Source organism: Rhinopithecus bieti, unplaced genomic scaffold (assembly GCF_001698545.2).
Source record: "Rhinopithecus bieti isolate Rb0 unplaced genomic scaffold, ASM169854v2 scaffold_6063, whole genome shotgun sequence".
Classification (NCBI taxonomy): Eukaryota; Metazoa; Chordata; class Mammalia; order Primates; family Cercopithecidae; genus Rhinopithecus; species Rhinopithecus bieti.
In genome coordinates this window covers 2,030,866-2,051,050 of record NW_016805186.1, presented here as the reverse complement: position 1 = coordinate 2,051,050, position 20,185 = coordinate 2,030,866, and the positions used below count along the sequence as shown (strand labels likewise).

At 45.8% G+C, this 20,185-nt stretch overlaps 1 protein-coding gene across 1 annotated transcript in view; it reads right to left on the bottom strand.

Moving 5' to 3' along the window:
* Positions 1-20,185, bottom strand: part of PTCH1 (patched 1) — a 65,080-nt gene that overhangs the window by 42,080 nt on the left and 2,815 nt on the right. Inside the window, 1 exon segment of the mRNA XM_017871508.1 lies at positions 293-482. Coding sequence (XP_017726997.1) covers positions 293-482 — 190 coding nt within the window.

Here is a 20,185-nt window from a genome sequence, read left to right as displayed (position 1 = left end):
ATCTTACAGTCTTGGTGTATACACCCCACCTGGCTCAGGGTCATCCTCATTTGGGGACAGTGCCAAGATACTTACTGGCAATACATTATAAAGTAATGCACTTGCTTTGTTACCAAACTTGAAGAAACAAATCAAGACGAAAAATATCCTTTCATTGCAAAGCTATTTGAACTAATAATCCAGGTGCATTTCCAGGGCAACTCCATTTACTAAAATAACAGGACCTAAACCAGCAGCCTTCTCCCACCGCCTTACCTGCTGCTCGTCAGTAGATGGGCGCGGTAGGCCTTACCTGTTGTACATGTATACGTGGACACGGCTGGCCTGGAGCGCGGAGTCCAGGTGCTGCAGGAGTGCTTCTGTGGTCAGGACGTTAGCACCTTCTTCCTTAGGGGTCTGTATCATGAGTTGAGGATTAAACATAGCCTCTTCTCCAATCTTCTGGCGAGTATAATTTAATTCACGACTTACTCGTCCTCCAACTGACAAACATGTACACGTTTAATTAGAACAGCAAAATCACTGCAAACTCATGTTTTATCTGTTATCTGACTACCTTCCATAGGATACACAATAGATGAACTCTGGTCATGAGACTGGCTGATGTGTGAGCAGTAACATTCACTTTATTATTAATGGCATTATTAACTTTAATAGTAAACATAAAAAATACTCACTAAGCCCACTAATGGCTATCCCACCTGTCACAGACACAAACCTAATTCTAACTAATAAACTATGTGCAGAAAGGGGGAGCCGAAGGGGGGAGCAGAAAGGAAAACTTGAGACACCTTTTCCTTGCAGACCAGACCAAATAACCCTGTTACAATTTCTTTCACTTGTATAAACAACGTGCCCCTGCAGCACATTTCAAGATAAATGGCTTCAATTTACACTCTTCTCCTAAGTAATCTGGCAAAGGTAACAAGGAAATGTTTCTCCTCGTGGAAAAAGAAACAAGGACAGGTGACAAGTGTGTGTTCATCACAAAACTTGCCAGGAGAAGATAAAGTGATTCAAGTAAGATGCCCATGGGGAAATTCCACTTGAGAGGAACAAAATGTATTAGCCACAGCCATCATGGGCAGTCCCTGGAACCTGGTTCCATCAGACTCACCTGGTCAGCATCCAGAAAACACGGATGCCAGGTTCTGAGTCAGCTGGGGGCAAGCAGCCTGTGTTCCGGAAGTGTCGCAGGTGATCCTGAACCTGCTGCCCAGGCTGAGAAGTCCTGCCCCACACCAACCTGGCTTTCCAGCAAGCTGGCCAGCACGGGGCATGCCCAAAGCCAGCGCAGGCACAGGTGACCAAAGAAAACCATCATCCCTGTGACTGCCAACTGCCTTTTCTCTTCCTCTCCTTTTTACATCCTTAGGCCCAATGTTATGTTCAGTGAACGGTTCTGGGCCAAGCCAAGCTCCGAATGCTGCGCCTGGGCCAGGAGGTGTCTCAGGGAGATACTAACAGTTACAGACCCAGGAACCTAGAGCTCCCCCAGCCCATTCTCTAGGGCAAAGGAAGCGGGTCTGAATTGTTCCTAAAGTCACTGATAAGTTGCATGTTGACTGAAAAGCAGGCCTGCAGCGACAGTTTAGAAAAAACTCAGTGATCATAGCTTTCCCACGAGGAGGAATCCTTTTTCTTCAAGTTTAGTATTCAAGGACATAAACATTTGGTTTGGACAAGTAAATAAGGACTGGGAACAGCGGGTCGTTTAGTTCTCTTGGCATATTTTATAAACAAGGGGGCAGCCTAAAAAGCAAATAATGCCCTCATTAGGAAAACCAGTACAAATTCACCGCCTGGCAGCACCCTCTGTGCAGGTCCACGCGGATGCCAAGGCCAGGAGCCCCGTGAGGTGAGGTTTAACATGCTGCGTGTGGGGTCGGGAAGGAGGGAGGTTAATAAAAAGGAATAAGACTTCTGTGTGCAGAAAACTTTGAAAAATGCCAGGGGGGATGGCCGAGGGCCTTGCAATCGATGTGAAGTTAAGGAAAAACCACGGGAAAACACTGGGCAACAGCTGGCACAGAGAAGCATTTCCCTACTCGGCTGCCCTTTTCTGGGAGCCCCAGGAAAGCTGCCTGAAGGCAGGGCCTGCTCACTCTAGCACAAAGCACAGTACTTAACACCACGCAGACTTCCAACCAATGAACTGAATCTGAGCCAGCCCACATACCCTAGAAGTGCAGAAGTTATATGAGACTAAAAAGCCAGTTATGAGGCCAGAGGTCACAGCTGCAGAGCTGCCCATCAAGGAGCTCAACGCACAGCCTTTGCTCACCCCTTCTTTTTTCCTGGTGTTACCACATCTCATGCCACAAACCTAGAAGTCATTCCCATTTTTACCTGCCTTCTCAAACATGAGCATGCGTGTGGTTTTTCATTCTGCTTACAAAGTAGCACCTTCTGCACATTTACTGACGCTTAGAATATCAGGTGACTTAAACCCACGAAATTAAAAAACAGCGACAAAGCACAGCCCCCCACCCCTTAGGATGGTGGTTTGGGTGCTGTTACAGTGAGGAGCAGTCCATGACAGACAGCCTGGCTTCAGTAGGATTCTGCCCATCAGGCCTCAGCAGAGCAGCTGCCTGTTAACTATACAGCCCTCGAAGTGACCCGAGTGCAGTGTGCACAAAAATAGCAAAACTTAACACAAAGTTTGTGCTGCTAAGAACTTTTTACCATATTCTTCCAGACCAACCTCACAATGGAAACACAGGGTGCTTCGGAAATGGCACTTATTTTCTACAAGATATAAAATGTACCCCGGAGTCTCCATCGTGTCCCCTTTTTAGATGTTTTAAGACGTATGTTGACATAAACATTTTAATAAAGGTATAGATTTGTCCTTTCTCTGGAATTGGAAAACTTTTTGCTCCTCCATCTCTTTGCTCTAGTGATGAACACAAATATTTTGCCAACATGATGTTTCAACCAAGACTATCGCTACAGGGTGGCCAAGCAACGAGAGTTGAGACTCTGACGTCTACAGTTTTCTCAACCACTTCTGCCATATGTACTATTCAATTCAATTCACTTTTACATATTACACGGTCATATTTTATCTAATCTTTCATCTTACGTTTAACCAAATATGAATGTTTTGCAAAATGATTCAAAAACTTTAATGACGTTTGGCTGCCATGCATTTTATCTGACCAACAGCCGTAATGTGATTCATTCATCCAGCAAGCATTTGTGGGTGGGCACTTTGTCACAGGCAGTGGGGATGTGGTGGACAAAACCAGTCAGCGTGGTCTCTCTCCAAGAGGCGTGCTGGCCAGTGAAGGGAACAGGCAACAGCCAAGCAAAGCAATGAGATACCTTCATAGCACAAGTGTGATGGAGAAAACGAAGATGGTGATGCCATGTTGGGTGGCGGGGAAGGGGAAAAGCTACTTCAAATGGGATAGCAGGGAAGACCTAAAGGGAAACAACATTTAGGTGACTTTGAAAAGTTGGAGGAACAGCATTCTGAGTAGAGGAACCAGCAACTGCAAAGGCCCCAGGTTTGGCTTATTGCAGGGAGAGAAGGGAGGCAAGTGTGGTGGAGCTTGCTGAGACTGTCATTAAGTCTTGTGTCATTTACCACGTGCACTGGTAGACTCAGCCCCTTCTTGGGTATTACTGCATCATAAAGTACATGACACTCATATATTCTGACATCAGTATTCACCCAACACGCTCTGGAACAAGCTGCCAGAAACAGAAACCCTTCAGGATAGAGCAATTTTACAGACTCGTCTGACATTTGCTACCCTAGCAAACACCTATCCTAAATCACTGCTGAATGACAGCTGAAAGCTGTTCATTACTTTGCTGTCTTCCTTATCATCCCTAAGTGTGAAGCTTTGAGCCCAGGAAGCTCCACAGAACCCATTTTAGATGATTGAGATGAAGGTCGTGATCTTGGAGAAATAGGTTTCTCCTTTCTTTTTCTTCTCTTTATTTAAAGACAAGGTCTTGCTCTGTCGCCCAGGCTGGAGTGCAGGGGCACAATCACAGCTCACTGCAGCCTCAACCTCCTGGGCTTAAGCGATCCTCCTCCCCCCAGCCCCCCAGATAACTGCCAACTACAGGCACACACCACCATGCCCAGCCACTTTTTCATTTTTTGGGGTAGATACGGGGCCTTACTATGTTGCCCAAGCTGGTCTCAAACTCCTTGGCTCAAGTAATCCTCCTGCCTTCACCTCCCAAAGTGCTGGGATTTCAGGCATGACTCTTTTCCATTTTCAGGATCAAAGTCCTAATGCATTTTAAAAATAATCTAATGTTCATGAAATAGTGCAGAAGAAAATAACTATTAAATCCAGTATCTGTTATGTAGATGTAGGTATAGGGAACCAAGTTAATAGCCATTTTTGCTGTGTGGTGGGCTATGAATAACTGTGTTTTTTTTTTGTTTTTTTTTTTTTGAGATGGAAGTCTCGCTCTGGCTCGCCCAGGCTGGAGGTGCGAGTGGCTGTGATCTCGGGCTCACTGCCAAGTTCCACCTCCCGTTCACGGCCATTCTCCTGCCTCAGCCTCTGAGTAGCTGGGCTGGGACTACAGGCCCGCCACCACCACGCTCCGGGCTAGTTTTTTCTTCGTATTTTTTAGTTACAGACGAGGGTTCACTGTGTTAACCAGGATGCGTCTCGAGTCTCCTGACCTTGTGAATCTGGTGATCTGCCCTCCTGGCCTCCCAAAGTGCTGGGATTACAGGCGTGAGCCACCGTGCCTGGCTGGGCTATGGATAATATTTACCTGCTTTGCTTTTTTATTTCTATTAATTTTTCTACAACAAAAGAGTATAATTAAAAACTTCTATGGTTGGACATGGTGGCTCATGCCTGTAATCCCAGCGCTTTGGGAGGCCAAGGTGGGAAGATCACTTAAGGCCAGGATTCCACACCAGTCTGGGCAACACAGATAAACATACTTATCTCTACAAATAAGAAGTTAACGGTGAAACCCCGTCTCTACTAAAAAATACAAAAAACTAGCCGGGCGAGGTGGCGGGCGCCTGTAGTCCCAGCTACTCGGGAGGCGGAGGCAGGAGAATGGCGTGAACCTGGGAGGCGGAGCTTGCAGTGAGCTGAGATCTGGCCACTGCACTCCAGCCTGGGCGACAGAGTGAGACTCCGTCTCAAAAAAAAAAAAAAAAAAAAAGTTAAAAAAACAGCTGTGGAGTAGTGGAGGCTGCCTTGATGAGTTCTAGCTACTTCAGAGGCTGAAGTGGGAGGATCGCCTGAGCCCGGGAGTTGGGGGGTACAGTGTGCTGTGACTGTGTCACTGCACTCCAGCCTGGACAACGGCATGAGACCCCACCTCAAAACAAAACAAAAACCAGAAAAACAAACCTTCTATGTGACACACACAGAAAAAAAAAGAAAAAAAAAAAGAGAAAAATAAATATGAGGGCTACTTGGTAGAGATATGAATTAAAAACAAACTCAACGGAAAAAATATGCATCTCTGTTCTCACTCATACGTGAGAGGTTAAAAAAAGGTTAATCTGATGGAGGTAGAGAGTAGAATGAGGGTTATCAGAGGCTGGGAAGAATGAGGGGAAAGGAAGAGAGGTGGGTTAATCAGTACCAACATACAGTTAAGAACACATTCTAGTGTTCCATAGCATCGTAGGGAGATTACAGTTAACAACAATATATTGTATATGTCAAAATAACTAGAAGAGAAGATTTAGAATGTTCTCAACACAAAAAAATGATGAATGTGTTTGAGGTGATGGACACTCCAATTACTCTCATCTGATCATTAGACATCATATGCTTCTACCAAAACATCACATGTACACCACGGATATATACAGTATTCGGTATCAATACTAATACACTATAAAAATAATCATATGCACCTTCATCATATCCTGAAGTCCTCCTATATTAACAATAAAATAACCCCTCTGAAGAAGACTCAAGAAAAATCATTATCTCAGGATCCTGAGACACAAAATAACGTTTTCTACTTGGGTTCTGCTTTCCACATACAAAGCCCTTTGAACCTGTATTCTTTATGTCTTTGGAAATATTTTGATCATTGCTGCTCCTCCATCAAGCTGGGGCCAGCTGTACCAGGCAGGAGGTGAGAATGGGGACCGGAACACCCCAGCACTGCCACTACTGGCAGAGAGATCTGCAGCAAGTCCCTGACGTTGCTGAGGACAACAGGGATGACACATGCTGTGACAAACCTCACAGGACTGTGTGAGCCTTAGCTGACGATGTGTGTGAAATTTCCCAGACCCTTACCCGAGAGCTGAGCAAGTGTCTGTTCACCCATGCACTTGTCACAGAGCGTTGGTTCACTGCCCTAATGTCACAGGGGAGGGGGCACAGCTGCAGAGTTTGGGTGGCTTGCCCAAGGTTACCCACCGTATTAGTAAGAGGTAGGACGGACCCTTTAACCCAGAATCCAAGTGCCCTGCGAGCCTCATGGCTTCTGAGCACCAGCTGAGAACCTGAGTACAGCAGGAGAAGGTAGTCTAGGAGCACCAAATTCCACAGAGCACACTAGACAGGTTGAGCATCCCTAATCTGAAAGTCTCAAAGGCTCCAAAACCTTCCTGAGTGCCGATATGATATTCCAAGTGGAAATTCCACACCTGACCTCACATAGTCAGTCACAGTCAAAACAGGCTCACAACCATGAAGACGACATTGTCACCACGGCACAAAAAGTAACTATAGCAGACCTGGTGAAAATGTGTGATAGGCTTACTGAAAACGAACGCACTGTGCATTCACAACCAAACAGGAAATCATGTCAGTTCCTAAAATCAAAGAGACACGTCTAAGACGTCTGTTGTGATGCTGGAGGAAACATTCTGAAAAGCCATCCAGCAGATGCCTCCCCACCCCTACAGGACCCACTCCCTGATCCTTCCACTGCTTCTGACGTTTCTTCTCGCCTAAAAAAGTACAACATGGTGTACAGCAACCTCTCAATGAAAACACAGCATTGCAGGTGGAGGCCAGAAGCTGTCGTTTAGCTGCTGATGCAGGTATCTGGTGATGCTATCGGGCTGCCTGGGTACCCCGAACACATTATTTTTTCACTGCATTAATGGAATGTCATTTTTTTTTTTTTTACTGGTAAGTACGTATGTGTGAATTAGTTTAAGAAAATGATTGCTTATCGCTAGCATATAAATTCTAAGTCAGGAAGGATGGGAATGCCACACAACCAGATTGTCCACATGGGTGGCTGAGATAGTGACATCTTTGCTGTTAGTTCAATGTACACCAACGTTGTTTCAGGCACACAGTTATTTTAAAATATCGTATAAAATTCCCTTCAGGCTAGATGCACAAAGCAGTTGAAACACAAACAGATTTCATGTTTAGACTTGGATCCCATCCTCAAGCTATCTCATTATGTACATGTGTGAATATCACCCTCCCAGAAAAAATCCAAAATCCCCAACACTTCTGGTCCCAAACATTTCGTATAAGGGATACTCATCCTGTATTACGCTCACAGCTAGAATTTTAGAACGCATGAATCATGACAATAATCCATATTTTTATTTAAAGTACAACCATGTTGCCCCAAAGATTTTTCTCAGCCAGTGAGAAGATGCAGTTTTTTTCAATAGGGCTCCCGGGGCCGCAGTGGACAGGCCTCGTTTTCCTTCTGGTCCCCAGAGGGGCCTGTCTTAGAGGGTGCAGATGAAAGCACACAGAGAACATGCAGCCCTATGCCTCTTTACCTGCAAATTCTGCCATCTTATTCTCCAGAAATCCAAGGCTTAAGCCAATTCTTTGAAAGGCAAAAGAAGCATCACTTCTGCCAATATTTTTGATCAAGCTCTGAGGATCCTCTCATCCCCAAATAGAGCCAGGCTTAACTTTCCAAAGTGAGGAAAGGCTAGCTAGCTCAGGTGGGATGCCAGCTGACCCAGAGGCCCATACTTCTAGGCCAATATGATTCCAATCCATTGTAGACAAGAGATGTTTCCCTCATCACGCTTCCCTGCTGTGCCCCTCTCTTCAGCGCAGCCTTCTGCACAAGCTTAAGAAACGTCTGTGGCATTCACACAAAAACCTTTTAGCAAAAGTTTATTGTGATCCACATAAAGATGATCTGAGGGACCAACTGAAGTTATTTTCCACAAAATGCCAAGTCCTGCCCATGCACCTCCGTATGTGAGGGACACAGAGGCGCAGCAGGGCCATGGCACACCAAGTGTGCTGAATGAATCAATGAATGCGCGGTCTCAATCCAGAGCCTTGGGAACAGGCAGTCATCTGTCTAAGTTATTAATTCCCCCCAAAGCCTCAAAAAGTCAATCAGTCAAAACAAATGACCCTTTCAGCCTGGAAAGTACCCACTCAGAGTCCAATTAGGAAAATAGGGTCTGTGTATATGCAAGCGTTGCATTTGCATTTGATTAATCCCATGAATTATCTCACAGCCTCTAGAGAGATTTTCTTTTTCTTTTAGTCGCTCAGGTCCTCCTTTCAATGTTGCATTTAGTTACTGTGAGGCCGAAAAAGTACAAATCTCTAAGCGGGTGTAACTGCAAAATTATTACCACTGCCTCTTTTTTATAACCGAAAAAAAGAAGATCCAGTAACGTGGGCAACTGGCTGAAAACTCACGGGTTGTGAATTTTAGTCCTCTCCCACCCATCTCTTTTATTCAGGAGGAGCCAACCGCTGCCCAAATTTCTGGGCCGTTTTTCTCCTTGTGAGATTGTGCCCCTGCGTGTTGCCATGGGAAAAATGCTACAATCAGCCCAAAGAGAATGTGCCTTCATGACGTGAGCCCAGCGAGAGGACAACCACCAAAACAACGAGAAAAGGACACCCGCACGGGACCGCACGCGGCAGGCTGGGCGCAGGTAGTGCGCAGGCGCCGGGTCCGCACCGCGCATGTGCCGGAAGCAAGCTTCCCCGCCCCCACCAGCTGCTGGCAGTGCCATCTGTTATCAGCCTTGCCCAGGCTGCTCCCTCTGAATGGCTTTCCCTGACGCAGACCTGCTCGCCCTGTCAGATGCAATCAGGTCAGCCCGGCACTCTGCCCACGCTGGACCTGCTGCCTGTCGCAGCTCCCACCAGCTCCCACGGAGCCATGAGTTCCCAAGACAACACTGCATCTGCCAGGAGGCCCCTTCTTCTTTGGTTACTTGCCACGCTGGCAAATGAGGGCTGTGCACCGCGCCACCTGAGACAGGCCCAAGAACGTTGCTGACTTCCTGCAGGGCACAGGCGGAAACGTCTTCCATCCGGAACGGCGTACCTTCCAAGCTGGGAACTGTCCCAGGTTCTACCACAACCTCAGGTGCAACCAGGCTGCTCAAGCGCCACAGGCAGGCAGAGGCACACCCAGGTCCCGTGGCTCTGCAGGAAGTGGGCGCGCCCAGAGGTGAGATGCAGAGCGCACGCGGGCTCAGAGGCCACACTCCACCAGGCAGCAGAACCCAGGAACCAACACAGCGTGTTTTCATCAAGCTTAGTTGAAACCTCCTGAAGTCTTCATTTAAAAAACAGAAACAGAAAGCAACCCACCACCAACAAAACCCAAGTGCTTCCCCGGCAGGCTCTCCATCACAGCACTCAGGCACTGCATAACATTAACCCCAGCTCCCTTCTCCCAGCTTCCGTGGGGCTGACATCGCCTCTCAGCTCTCAGCAGTCTTCTTGCCATTATCCAGCCTGCGCCTCTCTTCATTGGCCTCCCACTTGAGCCCGCATGGGGGAGAAGACAATGCCAGTCTCCACCTTCGCACGCAGGCTCCCTGGCCTCCGGGGAACACCACGCTGGCCTCATTTATCTCCTGCACTGTTCCTTCCCTCTGCATCTGTGCAGGGAGACTCACGTCACTGGGGGCCACTTTCATGATTTTGTTGCCATCAGGATTAGCTGGATTAGGGGCCGGTACATAAGGACCCCCTGGTGCCGTGAGGAAGTTTCATCACCGGGTCAGCGTGGTGTGAACTATATTCTGTCAACACCACCACTCCTTATAGCCACCAACCAAAAAAGGGGGGAGGATGGAGGTGGGGGCGTGGCAGAGAAAATGCCTGGAGTGCAAAATGTATAAACTCATCATAGCAATACATTCCCACATCATGCATTTCAAAGTGTGTGAGCCATTCAAGACTATTCTTCTTTCAAACAAGAAACCTATGTGATTCTTTTTTTTTTTTTTTTTTAATCTATGAAGAATTTGGTGGGTCTGACAGTGGAGGTAGGGAGAGTAAATATGGGTAGGCGAGTACGTGTAACCACCCAGAGGAAGAACAAAAAGCCCACAAAAAACCTTCTAGCCCCTTTCTAAAGCCATCAAACAGTTTGGGAAGAGTTGCACTGCTGAAACCTTGTATTTTATTCCAGGCTAACACCTCCAGGATGGTTAGTTCCTCTTCTTCTGAAGGACCAAAGCTATCCCATCCAGCAAGGATATGCCCCCATCTAACGTGAAGTAAGACAATGTGGGCAGGAGAGTGGTAGAGGGAATGGTGTGGGGGGTAAAAGGATGGAGAGGAAAACAAAACAGAACTTTTAACTCCTTTTAAAACTTCAATGACTGAATTTTTTTCCTCCCAGGGAATCATTTACCTACCTCCATCCTGGCCCCACTCATCTGGACCCTGTGTGACGTAAACACACAATTTCTACAGAAAGTAATGGGATTTCTGCAAGTGTGTGCGAGTGTGTGTTTTATAGAGCAGTCCCTCTTGCACAGAACTGGGCTGTCCCATCAAAGCCGTATCTGTTATATTTCTGTCTTTCTCTTCTGTTTGGCGTATTCACCAACAAGAGAAAAGGAGGTAAGCTTTGGCGGCCCTGACCTGCAGCTGGAACACAATACTTTCGCACAGCCCTGCCGACCCCTGACATAAATTTTACACCGCAGCTGGCATTTACACACTCAGCATTACCATATGTATAGCTGCTCGGTGCTAATTATGCTAATCACCTGTCTAACTCGCTGCTGCGAAAAATGGTTGCATTTAGCAGTCCAGCGCCTCCCAATGCAGCTTACTGTGTGGCTGAAATGTACATTCAGAGGGCCCTGAATGGCAAGATTTTTCCACGTTGCTGGCTACATTCAGGCCTCAGAAAAATTTATTCAAGTCAACTGGTTTCGGTCCGCAACAAAAAAGTTACGAGAAAAAAGTGAGTGTGTTCTTGCCCTAACATTCTGGATCTGCTTGCAAGCAAAATGATAAATCAATTGGTGTGGGAAACAAAAAGGGAGAGAGATTTCTTTTGGGAGCCATGTGAAACTGTAGCCTATTAAAAAAAAAAAAAAGGAAAAAAAAGGGTCATCCTATTCCCCAAATCTCTAGAAAGAGCAGTTAATAGATATTTAGCCCTAATCCCAATTCTCTCAAATTGCAAGCTTTGTTTGCAATTAAGCAAGGTATTAAACATGTGCAATTTTTTTTTTCTGGATCATGTGTAGACCAAAATGATGCTATCGTATTTATCATTTTTTATTTATTACAACAATGTGTAAATCTCATGAGGAAAATAAAGTAAGAAGAAAGAAATAATTTCTTAGGCAGCTAGGAAAAATTCTTTTGTTATTTTCTCTTAGAAAGCCTCTATTTAAAAAGAGGCTGTGTGATGTTTGAGTCTATTTTGTGAAGGTTGCTGGTTTCCCACTAAAGGAGCAGAGGAAATCAGGGAGTGGGGGTGGGAATGTGGAAGAATTCACAAAAGAAAAAAAACAGTGGTGGGAGGAGAAAGAGGGAGTCAAGAAGCCTACATTTTCCTTCATCTCAAAATTCCTGTATTTATCATCACCATTTCTTAAAGCTGTTTCCTCAGATCACTCTGTAGAATAAATTTCTTAATCAGGAGAATATTGGTGCAGGTATTTCAACAATTCCCCAAATTCAGACTGAAATCCTATTTCTTCCTAACTCACAAAACATGTTCATATTAATTTTTAAAAACCCCGAACGTAGTCACTCTCAGGGCTGCTTCATATTAGGCTATCTGGATGGACAGGTCATATCTGGACACTCCGATTTCTTGTCATTGCTGGCAGCATCGTACGACACGTTTTACCGGAGGGTGGCCCAAAGTGCCAGTGACTTTCTCACCTCCAAACAATCATCATTAGCAGACTCCTTACTTCAGAAATGCAGAAAGCAGGAGAAAACTGGAAGGCCATTTACTTCAGAATATACTGTGGGCTACACCCCTCCGGGCTGCACAACACCAGACTGGCTTTGCGACCCGTCAGCTTTCCACGCTTGGAAGGTGCACCCACCCCGCGGGCTTCCTCCCATGGAGGAGGTCACCCCGAGGCTCGGGCTCTCTGGCCTCGCTTCCGCACACCTTTCCGTTTAACCACCAGCAAATGAAAAACAGGATGCTCGCGCAACTTAAAGATGCTGCTGTGACAAGAGCACTCTTGTCTCTCTCCACCCTCCATTCTGTCCCACATTTTATACACTTCTCTGACCCAATGAAGCAACACTACCCAAGCCACATTGATTTGTTTGGCATCCCAATTCAAGTTGCTATTCTTTGCCATTCCAATGTGTTTATCTGGATTTTGTAGTTTCACATCTTGACTGTGCAGCCAAAAACACAAGTGACACAACCACTACTGTGCTCACTGCAAAGCGCAGGGTTTACCCCCCACCCCCCATCCTCTCAATATCGCACTCTTCTTAAATAGGAGATGGACCACCCTGCCTCATGGCACGGAGCGGTGTTTACATTGCAATACTTGACTGTGTAATACATCTGGCATTTTTGGGCAGGATTCCTGAGCTAGGGGCCAGAAGCCCTTAAGCAATGATTTAAGGGGAAAAAAAAGCCATGCACATTGACTTAACAAAGCCCATTTCCAGTTCCTTTTGCTTACTTTTGTACATGTTTCATTAATAACTGAAAAGTATCTTGGTTGCTAAATTGGGTAAGTCTACTGCTTCTTTTCATTTATCCTAACAATAATAAATAAAGCTTGCACTGTGGTATGGGGACCTGCTTCTCACTAGCCTTGCTTTCACAGCAGTGGCATTACAGGACCCACATGCAGAGCGGACTATTTGGGCCAACTCACACCTGGGTTTCTGGATTAGAAATAAGGTCCTGCCCCCACATTATAAATCTCTCCAACAACAAACTTGCCATTCGTTAGCAGGTATCTGACTGCCCACCAACAACAGTTTCCCTAACACATGTCAGCTGTTTCTCCAGCCATGCTCTAAACTCCAAATGAAACAGTCATACTCCTTCCTGGAGGGACTAAGGATGGGGCACATCTTCCTGTCCACCAGACTCCTAAAATCCCCCACCACAGCCCAGCAGTTTCTCAATGGCAGTATTCTGCTTACGGAAGGCATGAGACATTGCAGTGTAAAGGAAAAAAAGCGCCCTCAATCCAATTTAAGAGAAAAAAAATCCAGTAAGTATTATTGTAAGCACCCAAATTCAAAGATTAGAAGAGAAAGTAACAGAAGTGTTTGTATTTTGATGACCCTGATTATATCTGTGTATTCAAGCAATGTTCCCACCGAGGGAATCCCGCAGAGCTTCCTCCTCCTGCAGGCAGAAGTGCCCTCACCAGCAAAGCCCTCTGCTCTCTGGATGTCAACCAAGACCTCTTATGAGGATGGACCATAAAATCTGGATAAGGAATTCCATCGTCTTCGATCTAGCCAAGCTCCTTGTGCCCACTGGCTTTGGTGGGAGTTCTAAGCAAGGAAAACCTGAAGTGGGGCACCTGGGAGGGAAAGCCATGGTTTGTGCTCCACTCACCTTCTCAGAAATGCTACGGAACCCGGTTCTTCCACTGTCCATGCGCCACAGTAAGCAATACAAGCAGGGGACCAAGACTTATTTCCCACTCTCTCTGGCGGTGTGGTATGGGTTGAAGAAACTTGTCAATGGATTTTAAAGTTGCATCAGCAGTCCATTAAAAAAAGTCATGATTCTTCAACAGGGGAATCACATCTTCTGCCAAGAGCCCATCAAAGAGTGTGGTCTTGGAACCAACCCTAACCAAAATAAGAATTCCAAGGATGCAAATGGCAGCTCTGTATCTAGTATCTCCCGCAGCCGGCTTGAAATAATAAATGTTCTCATTCCCTCCTCTTAGTTTGTGATTAGCCAGACTTACAACCATTGCAGAGTTCACACTAGTAACTGCAGAGATCCACTTGGAAGGAAATGACGTGGGCAGCTGAGAGTGGGTGGGTGGGAGAAAGGGCAGGAGGGAAGGGGGGAGGGGGAGGAGGCAGCAGAGGTTCTGGGAGCCAGTGAGGGGCACAGAAAACATTAATAGTATTATAATAGGACAACACAGCTATGGTTATTGTGTGGGGGTGTCTGACACAGCTGGAATTCCCTCAACTTTTTCTCCCCCTAAATAGTGTCAAAAGAGTGCCAGAAATTAAAATAATACATTTATGCAAAGTGGCTTCTATTAAATCTGGTCCCCTTTCCAGTTATTTTATAATATTTCCATATTTGTTTTAAAAGCCAAAACCCTTTTACAGTGAAACACATCCGGAGTAGAACTGAACACTCATCGGGGCTACATCGGGGCAGACAGTAGCACGGTGAGGCGGGAGGCGGCCACAGAGCGCCCCCTTTCTCTGCCCCATTGTGACTCTCCCTACCCCGACACAAGCAGGAGAGCAGGGCAGACGAGTTTCAGCTTGCCCCGAGTGGACAGAGCCTGGGGTCACAGGCAGGTCAGCTTTGAAGGAGAAACCCACATGAAACATAAACATGGCATTGTGGAAAGCAGACGAATCTCCTGTGGCTTGTCCAGCCAGCATTCATCTCGGCATCAGCTGTGGCGCATAATCTAAACACACGGATCAGGCTGTTCATACATCTGGAAGCCGTCATCTTCTGGAGCCTCCGGGCGGCATCTGATGTGTCTGAAACACCCCATTACCCAACCTGTCCCCTCAACTTGTTGAAGGGTCAAGAATGGCAGATAGCAAAGACATGGGGAGGATTTGCAGGGTCAACTGCCCTGTGTAGAAGACACCTGAGGGCTATTTGTTCTTTTTTAAACAATCATTGGTAACTTCGCATTTCCAATTGTTTTTCTCCAAATATCAAAGAGACCCCACAACTTCTTCCATCTAAATGTACATATGCACTAGTGCAAACGAATAAATGCCTATCCAAGCATATTTTTCCTTTCAAACCATGCATGGCGGGGCAGGGCCCAGGGAGCAGAAAGGAGCTGCATTTTTCTTCCTGTCCCTTGTGAAATGCCCCGAAAATGGCAGCCCCAGAGAAAAGAAACCAGGTGCTCACTGTGGAAGGGCAGTGACAGCAGAGTCCATGCTGCCCTTCTGGCTGGGACGCCTTGGTCCCTTGCTGTCCCTTGGTTCTGCTCCATAAGGGCTCCTGGGGGGACAAGGGGGAGTGGTTTGTGACAGAAACAGCTGGAGGAGAATGACACCACCAAAGAGTTCACACGCTAGCCAGGCTTTGGAAGAAGCTGTTATTTCAATATGCACAAGGGCAGCGGTGTCTTCTATTAAAGCTTCTATTAAAGCACCCACACACCAGTCCATGTGCCTGCTGAATGTTTGGATGGAGTTCCCCTGAGGGCAGAGACTGTGGCTTTTCACCAACATCTCTCTGGAGATGCTAAAAACCTTCAGGCTACTGAGGTTGAGGTGGAACCAGTCTTTCTGCAAATTTAGATATCCCCACCAAAAGGTACCCAACTATAAAGCATTTCTTTCCTCCACGGCCTCTTTCCTCTTTCGACCCGTCATGGTGTTTTTCTTTGATGTTTAATGTCACTCTAAGAAAAACAGTTATCTGGGTCAGTAAATACAGGAATGGGATGGGGGGGGGTTATCTTAAAGAAGAGACTAATACTCTCGCATCTCTGCAATGTATTGTAGCCACAACTGCATCATCATAAACATCTTCCATCTGCACAGCATGGGTCTTCCAGTCAAAATCTTTTTAGCATCTAAACCAGTGGGTCTCAACTGAGATGATTTGGTACACCCTCTCCCCCAGTGGCATCTGGCAATGACTGGAAACACTGGTGGTCACAACTGGGAGGGTGCTACTGGCATCTAGTGGGTAGAGGCCAGGATGCTGTTAAACATCTTATAGTGCACAGAACAGCCCCCGACAACAGAGGATGATCCAGCCCCAACGTCAATAGTCCTGAGGCTGAGGGACCTTGCTCCAAATTGAAGGAGTGGTGAAACTCAGTTATCTCCTACAACTGATTGCCTGAGTTCAAGAACACTGGAAGAGTTAACACTAGCAAGGTACAAACTGGAAAGCACTTACACGTATCATGCAGTATTCAAAAAAACAATTTCTTCTATTTTCCTTAAAAAAAAAAAAAGTCAAAATCACAACCTGCCTCCTCCCCCCCTGACGCTGGCCTGCAGCAATGTTAACATCCAAACACCAAGGCAATATGGATTCATTTCAAGGCTGTTGCCCTCTGCAGAAAAGGAGGCCAGGAGCTGGGCAAACTTCTAGAAAAAACAAAAAGCTCAGAGATAAATGAATGTTCTATCGCTGGAGAAGCTTGACAAGAAACTTGTGTCTGAGGGGGGCTGGAGTGAGGGAGTTGATATGAAAAGAAATAGATACTGAGGGAGATGGGCTAAAACTGCTCAACAAAAAGGAAATACCAACAAAAAAATAGGCAAGATTAAAAATAACATCGGTCTGTGCCCAGAAGGGTGAGATCCAGGTGAAGCACTCAGCGGTCCAGGGAAAACACTAGAGGCCAACATGTGAGCACACTCATGAGACAGGGATGGCTCGCAGGCAGCGCTGACAGCCCCCAGCTCAAGCAGGGAGACTTCTGTGAAATGGCCCTGAGGGACCAGCCCAGCTTCCAGGCTCCCACCCAATCTCAACCACCCCACAAAGGCAGGCAATGGCTGCCCTCCAAGAGACCACATTCCTGTTCTCTGAGCCTTTGCCCATGCTGTTCCTTCTGCCTGGAAAGCCCCCTCCCCTCTCCCCTCCAGCCCCTGTGCCTGGCTCAGGCCTCCACCCTTGAGGCCATCCTGGAAGATATCCCCGATTTTCCTGCCATTTTGGCACTGCTGTCCTTCATGTTAACCACCCACACACCAGTCCATGTGCCTGCTGAACGTTTGGATGGAGCTCCCCTGAGGGCAGAGACTGTGGCTTTTCACCAACATCTCTCTGGAGAGCTTTCTGCAATGGCGGTGCAGAACCAGTGGTGGTACTGAGAACATGTGCAGAATGAACGCTTCTATTTTTATACAATGACAATTAGTTTCTCCCCCACCTTGCTGCCATGGTCGTGTGTTTCTGCAATAGCAGATGCCCACTACATTAGTCAACATATTCTCTATCAAACCTCACTACTCCACAATATATGTGAAACTGATTTGACAATTTTGATTTGCAAACACTATAACCCTAACATTCAAGCTGGTATCTTAACATGTAATTGACAGTTTCTTAAAAGGCAAGCATTATATGGACATTTAAACAACAGAATACAGTAATTCTTATCACCAATGCCTACACATGGACACACGCGCGCACGCACATGGACTCTTCCTCATCTAGCATGTATTAGTCTCCACATTGTGGCTGATGTAGTCTAACTCTTTATAAAGCCACATTTCCCCAGCATGTTAAACAAAGCATGCAAGTCAATTTGAAGATACAGCCTTTTGAGTAGATCCCTTTAATTTGCTGGCTGTATTAAAAAGATAACATTAACATGACTTTGGCAGATAGGAGGATATGCAGAATAAGACAATGTGCATACACACACATGCTCCTGTGATTTTAAATCGCAGGAGAAAGAGGTTCTTCCAAACTATCCCTCAGCATCCCTCTCCCCTTAAAATCTCATACTTTACTTTCTTCTGTTGCTTTCTAACTAGGGCAATATGCTACCTCTATCCATTTCGTTTGTGTAGCAAGCACTCTGTTCTTGCCCAGTTCATATAAAAATTCATGTCTAGAACTTTCAGAACAACGTACCTCTTAACAAAGCACCATCTAACAGATTTCTTTACTGATCGCCATGAGGAATTTATCTATGAGACAGATGCACAAAATGAACTTAAATTTGGAGATGCTACTCAATTCAATTCACGGACATCTACTGAGGTCTAGGACAGCAGATTTCTCACTCCTGAATGCAAATGCTCACACTACTTACTGCTGACGTGAACACTCAGCTCACTGTGTCACAAACAAGATCTCTACACAGTTACTTCTGCTTTGAAATGAAATTAAATCTATATGGCTACTGTCGTATAGTCACCTATCTAGTTGGGTTTATCTGCATTTACGAAACTCGCTTCTTTAGGGGGAGAGAGAATCTAATCTAGCACGGAATGAATGAATGAATGAATGAATGAATGAATGAATGAGATCAAGGACAGGGCAACAGGAGCACAAGTGACTTATGTCATCAGTAGGCAAAACAGACCTGGAGACACACAGCAACCCATAGTTTCCCATCTGTAAAACGGGACAATCCTCATCATAAAGACATTACATCCACTATCATGTTAGAGAAACAAAATAAAGTAATAACAGACAGCTATTTTATTGAGTTGCAAGGCATGTGACAATATATAACAAATGCCTGGTACATGGCAGTTGCTCAACAAGTGATAGTATTAGTACAGAGTAAATAACATTTGGCCCAAGAACCAGTCAGCCATGCTGGAACTGCCAAAAGTAAGCAAAGTGAGTGTGCCCCTCAGAAGTCTCCTCATCCAGTCCACTGAAAAAGAAAAACTCTACTCCCTCTCACTATACAACTGGCAGCTCCCATAAAACTGCTTGGAAGCACACTGCATCTCCTTCCAGGACTTGAAATGGGTCGTGTTATGCAGAAAGCAAGTTATTTCCAGAAATATGCAATGTTAAGAAAATAAATCACATTCTCTCTCCTTCAACGTGTTAAAGGTCCACTGAAAACTTGCTAAGAACACAAAATCACGTTTTGTCATCCTCATCAGATGGCAACAAACACAGGTTGGATCAAGTGGTGGAAAGTGGTGGATGAGCCGGCCCTCCCTGTTCTCAGGCCCTATTCTGTCCCAGAATCTATGGCAGTGCCCCTACAGTCTAGCCAATCACATCACTTCCAAACTCCTCAGCTGGGGCCCCTGCTGGTGTGTCATGCCCATGCCTAAAATGCCCTCCTTCCCCCACCGGTCTCCTCACCACTTCCATGGAAGCTCCCACAGCCCATTTCAACTGTGAACCCAAATGTAGTCCAAATGCATCGAATTCTAATAGTTTTAAATTGTGCAGTGTCGCACACACTTGAGTCTCCTATGGTGCTTAACACAGTGCTAGGGACATCATAGGTGCTCAGGAAACTTGTTGCTAGGAGCATAATAGCTGCTCGATAAAACCCTTCTTTTATCTACCAGTGATACTGAATCGCTGAACTGAGGTAAATTACTCCATGGATTCAATCCAAAGAACGCTTTTGTATTAATTACCAAACTACTTAAGGCAGGAATGTTTTGTCTTAATTACGTAGACTATTATTTTAATTGTCACTTCTCAATTAAATACTCCAACTCCACCACAGGCTTGCAAAACTCCGCAAGCTGAATCTTCACAAACAAGGAGAGATTAAGGATATATTCTCCAGGGTTCGTCTCCAACAGCATCCTGAAAGGGGTCACTGAAGCGATTAGGCGCATAACTCCTCAGCTTCCACATGCTGCCCGGGGGACTGCTCCAGGCACTTTGGTTTGAAATATCTACAGTCACCTCAACTCTCCCCTACCACCCTCCTGTAAGGTAAGGGATGCCCCAAGTGGTGTTTAGGGTTAAAATGATTCCAAATAGCAGGATTTGGAATTTGCCAAAAAGATAAATAAGAAACAACCAGCAGGGGAAAAAATGGAAACCTGTGTCACCAAAATAATGTAAAAATGTTTGCCTTCGAAAAAATACACATCTATTTTAAATCTGCAACTCCTTTGCTAAGAAAGGTCCCAAGAACTCTAAAACTGAGGGCCGTGGAAAAAGACTGGTAGAATCCCTCCAAGAGGTCCCTTCAACCTCGCGTTCTTAAAACATTTCTTTCCTTTGCCTGCAAAATGCAGCCTTCTCCCAGAATAATTCCATGTCAAAAGCCCCCACCCGCGAGGAAACATTAATCTACTTTGCAAACATGCGTTCCAGTCTGTGCCTTACTATTTTTTTTTCCACTCCTTCCACCCCCACCCCGCTT